We start from the raw sequence: 5,200 nt of genomic DNA, 5'->3' as shown, positions 1-5,200 counted from the left end.
AAAAGGTGTTAAGGGGGGGGGGAGGGACAGCTTTTAAGGGGGGGGGGGGGGGGGCTGGGTAGAGTGCTTAATGGGTTGGGGGACAGGACAGAGTGCCTGAAGGACTGAGAAGCTGTGCCCAGGATTGCTTGCAGGGCAGAGGTGCGGTAGGCAGCCGGGCTCAGTGGCGCCCAGAATCACCTGCAGAGCGGAGGTGCGGTAGGCAGCCGGGCTCTTGTCGCTGTGGTCATCAAGAAACGAGCACACATACAAAGCCGAGGTGCACGGAGGGGATGGCTGGCGACTTGGCTTTAGGCTTGCTGGAGTGGCGCTCGGACTCCCTGACTCTTGCTGCCTCCTGGGCTGCCCGACAAGGGGCTGCTGGATGCACTGAGGGAGGTTGTGGGCTGAGGCTCACCCAGAAACTAGAAGCCTCCTTTGAGAAGGGAGGCCAGTAAAGATGTAGGAACAGTTTTCTTGGGAGAAATCGCATGGAAACAGGGAAGGGAGTGAGGCTCAGAGGTTTGTATGGAGGGAAGCTGTCGGAGCACCTGAGCCAGCGCTCGCTGCCCCCGAGCAAGTTGAGGGAGCCTGTGGGTGCTGACTGGTAAAACTGCCCAGAGACAAGCGAAGGAGTAAAGTGGAAGAGAGTTCGCCTGGGTTCTCCCCAGCCAGATCCTTCCTGGGCTGGTGGATGTGTGACACAGAATACCGGGCAAGATGGACCTATGGTCTGATCCAGCAAATAGCGGTTTTTACATTCTTCAGTCTGGGGGTTTGGGAGAAAGTGAACACAAGTCATCTGCTGAATTTTCTTTTTCAACTCAGCTAAGGCAAGAATCCTATTTTCTTATTGTAGCTTGGTATGTGCCATGTCTAGCTGCCCATGAGACCCTCCAGGAATTATGTAGGAAGGAGAATCTCACATGTAAATCCATTGGAATCGCCAACAAGAATCTAAAGAGTTATGAGGTGGAATATTTGTGTGGCTACAAGGTAGAAGAGGTAAGATAAATGTCTGGTCTTATTTAGCAACTTGAAGAATGCATCAGTAGCAATTTGGAAGGGGAAAGAGAGTTTTGCTTAAGGTGGACAGTAGTAGGTGAGGGCAGGCCTCTGGTCAGGCACCTATTGATATTGAACAAAAACCCTAATGGTGTTTCTTGAGCTTCTGAAGTTGTATGGAAGGAAGGTTCTGCTTTTCATAACGGAGCATGGTATGATTGAAATGAAAGCTCTCTTGTTGATTTTATTTTATTTGCAAGTAAAGGACCATGACTTGTTGGTACTGTAGTCACTTCAAACAGCTAGGGCCAGCTGCTGTACCTGGATCAGCATGGCCAGAGCACTGCTGAAGTCACTGAGGAAACTTGCAGTTACAAGAGCCTGCTTATGTGACTCCAGTTTCAGGATCTGGCCCATTTTAAAACAATTTAAAGTTCTTATGTTATGTACAACCCAAGTTCATAAGACTTAAGTGTTTTGGACATATCATTCCTTTAGGATGATGTATGTAACTATGACAATAGTGCTTCTTGAGGGTTGTTTGGTAAGTTTAGACTTATTTTGTTCTTTTGTGATTTTACGTTACTCCGTTCATGTACAGAAGTTAGTAAATATAACTTTTACTAGAGCTGCTTTAGTAAATTAACCCTGTACTGGTTTAGTGGAAATAGTTTTTAGTTTGTTTTTTTTTCCCAGCTGTATAGTTATTTTTGTGCCTCACTTGCAATGATAGAGTACATGGCATTTACCTCATGAAATGCATGATTTTTCCATTGTTGATTACCATTTATGTTCCTATGTGTTTATGCCACCTCCTTAACTTTGTGTTTAATTTTATGTACTATGGATGTGATAGCAAAGCATTTGCGTCACTGAACAAGCCCACTTTAATTTTTTTAAGTATTGAATTTTGCTGAGCTGTTAGAAGTGTTATGTCTAAACTTGTATTGTTCTGTATTTCAAGGGCACAGAATACTACCTTGTGAAGTGGAAAGGATGGCCAGAATCCACAAATACTTGGGAACCTTTGGAAAATCTTAAATGCCCATTGCTCCTCCAAAACTTTCATAATGATCAGAATGAATATTTATCTCGAGCAAAGCAAGGGAAGGCACTAATAATGAGAAAACATGGCAAGGCTTTGAAACCTGCAGTAGCAGATTACATTGTAAAGAAAGCTAAACAAAGAGTAGCTCTACAGAGATGGAAAGAAGAACTCAACAGGAAGAAGAACCATAAAGGAATGATTCTTGTAGAAAACACTGTGGATCTTGAGGGTCCTCCTTTAGACTTTTACTACATTAATGAATATAAGCCTGCTCCAGGAATAAATGTGATCAATGGAATCACAACTGGCTGTGAATGCTCTGATTGCCCTGCTGAGAAATGTTGTCCCAAGGAGGCTGGATGTCTTTTGGCTTACAATAAATATAGGCAGTTAAAAATCCAACCGGGTTTGCCCATCTATGAGTGCAACTCATTCTGTAGATGTGGTCCTGATTGTCCTAACAGGATAGTACAGAAAGGCACACCTTACTCTCTTTGCATCTTCAGAACTAACAATGGCCGTGGCTGGGGAGTAAAAACCCTCCAGAAAATTAAAACAAACAGTTTTGTGATGGAATATGTTGGAGAGGTATGTATTTATCTCATGTAGGTGAATTATGGAGTAAAAGCATTATTGTTTCAGAAGAGGGACTTTTTAATAATTGTGGGGGTTTTTTATTTTTTTGCTCTTCTTGATTCTGCCATGTAGTAAGCCAGTATACTTTTACAGTTAAAGGAATACACTGAAAAAATGTCGGTCAAGAATAAATTGCTGGTATACTGTGTAGCCACACCAGAGTGATTCAGAGAGACTGAAATAAAGACAATTTTGGCCCCCAGTTTTGTTATGGCACGACCCTTTGAGCTAGGTCCTAACTAATCAGTACGTCTCAAACATACTTCCTTTCTTTTCTCCAGGCCAGATTCCTTGTCCCTCTTCTGATCATCTCTTTCTTGAATACAGAAATCTTCAACTGTTCTTTTGGTTATGATCTTATCCCAGTCTAAATTACTGTTATCTTTGTTACCAGTTACATTGATGGCATCAATCCCTTTTTTCCATGCCTAAACCTGAAACGTAGATTGCGTTTTAGGACATATTAGTCTTGGTTGTTACCAGTTAAGGCCAGATTCTTAACTGGTAACAACCAGTTATGACTTTTTTTTTTAATGTCTTATTTTCATTAAGCACAAAATCCCTTTTAAAATTATGTTAATTTGTTCTTTATCATGCATCAAGGAGCCTGCTTTTGTAGTCTAGACATAATCCTTGAGTCATTGCACTGGCTTCCTACTGCATTGCTTATGAAGTTCAGCTACTAGTCCTTGCTTGGGAACCTTTCATGTTCAGTTTCTGATTATGTCTCTGACCTGGTGTCTTCACATTTCTCCCACAGTCTTTGCTCTGTTACTGACAACAGTGTTGGTATTAACTAAGAACAGTATTGTGAGGATTTACTGGAATTCCTAGAAAGAGATAGCTAAGATATAGCTAGTAGCCTCAGAGTTTTACAGTTGATCTTTTGTTTAGTTTTGTGTTCTGTCATGTAGAAAGCAATGGTGCATCATTTATTTGTAAATATATGTTCAAGAAACCGTCCAGTGTTTTGTTGCTGGAGGAGAAATGCTATCGCTGTGTACTAACAGGGCATTGATGAAGCTTTGTACAATTGGTATTTAATCAGTTGAACTTGATCAATGGACTGTAGTGTTCCTTATTCCTTAGAAACATAGTAACCCTCTTATACATAGAGGGTGAGTGAGTCTAATTTTGGTCTGTTCATGTTCTGTTCAAGAACATATAATTTATTTCCAACTTTGTCATTATCTTTTAGTTTAGTAATACTTAATAATATGATGCAGGTTTCTTTTTTTAGGTCATTACAAGCGAGGAAGCAGAGAGACGAGGCCAACTGTATGACAACCAAGGAAATACGTATTTGTTTGATCTGGACTATGACTCGGATGAATTTACAGTAGATGCAGCTCGATATGGAAATGTGTCCCATTTTGTGAATCACAGTGTAAGGATTTTTTTTGTGTATTTAAAAACTTGGAGAATTGTCCTGGTTGAATCAAGACTACCTCTCCTATTTTTATTATTTATACATGTCTTTCATGGAATAACTGTTTAACATAAACTCTGCCCCGTTGCTTTTGATGTTGACCCCCGCACATTCCCAAACTGTGCGTTCATAGAATGCATTAATGTTTGGACAGTAGGGTTTCAGGAACTTGAAGCTTTCCAGGAATAAGTGAAGTCACTTTGTTCAGTGGCCTTTTAAGTTTAATTTAAATACATTTTTTCATCAGACTGAATTTGATATCCCAAAATAAGTGTTTTGTTTTGTTTTTTTCCTGAGGGGAAAGTGAGGGGTCTGTCACTTTCCTTCCATAAACTGACAAGTTCCTGAATTACATCTATGCTTTTTTTCTTTGGATTTTGCAAAAAAAGATATTCTGTCTAGTTATATAACAAAACACAATTGTGTAGAATGAAATACATGTTCATGAACTGCTCAGAGCGAAATTCTGAGACATAATATTAAGTACTGTGGATTTGAGTTGTAATTATCCTCTTGTGTAGAAAAGTGTAGGCAATATTGTAGAGTCTTTTCATCAAGTAAATCTGATCACAAGAGAGGGAACTTAATAGGAAGTAAAATTTCTCAATCTGCTTAAGTATGACAGATGAGTTTTCATTGTTCCTTATCCATTGAGGATCAGGGATAAGAAAAGGTGGTAGAAATTGTGGTACCCTGGGACAGCTACCCTCATCCTGGTGTAACATATGTCTGTACATAGGACAGATATAGATTACGCTGCAGGGCAGGTTTGTCTGTTCAGGCCCCGAGACTGGAGCAGACATCAGGCTGCAGCCAGATGTATTGCAGAAAGGCAGCATGTAGTTGGCTCAAGGACTTGTCCCTGTGAGCAGATGGTGACGTGTGGTGGGTGCACGTGCACTCCCCGTCAGGCCATGCTGCCTGTTTAGGCAACAGGCAGGGGGGACTTCCAGAAGTGGTTTGGGCTGCTTTTTAGTGAGTGTGATAGGCCTCCAGGGGAAGGGGCACCACCCCTCCCCCTCCTGTTGGTGAGGTCAGCTGCAGAGGAACCCCTCCCTCAGTCAGTGTGATCGGTTGCCAGGTGACTCCCCCCCCCCCCCGCG

The 5,200-nt window shown here is 41.7% G+C and overlaps 1 protein-coding gene across 2 annotated transcripts in view; it reads left to right on the top strand.

The window, feature by feature from the left end:
• SUV39H2 (suppressor of variegation 3-9 homolog 2) overlaps positions 1–5,200 on the top strand; it is a 38,306-nt gene that overhangs the window by 607 nt on the left and 32,499 nt on the right. For both annotated transcript variants that reach the window (XM_019509521.1, XM_019509520.1), the window contains exons 2-4: positions 839–984; positions 1,949–2,620; positions 3,909–4,055. In XM_019509521.1, the coding sequence (XP_019365066.1) occupies positions 839–984; positions 1,949–2,620; positions 3,909–4,055 (965 nt within the window). The remainder of the gene's footprint in view (positions 1–838; positions 985–1,948; positions 2,621–3,908; positions 4,056–5,200) is intronic.

This window comes from Gavialis gangeticus, unplaced genomic scaffold, assembly GCF_001723915.1.
Source record: "Gavialis gangeticus isolate Ggan-Ray unplaced genomic scaffold, GavGan_comp1, whole genome shotgun sequence".
Classification (NCBI taxonomy): domain Eukaryota; kingdom Metazoa; phylum Chordata; order Crocodylia; family Gavialidae; genus Gavialis; species Gavialis gangeticus.
This window is presented reverse-complemented; position numbering and strand designations above follow the sequence as displayed.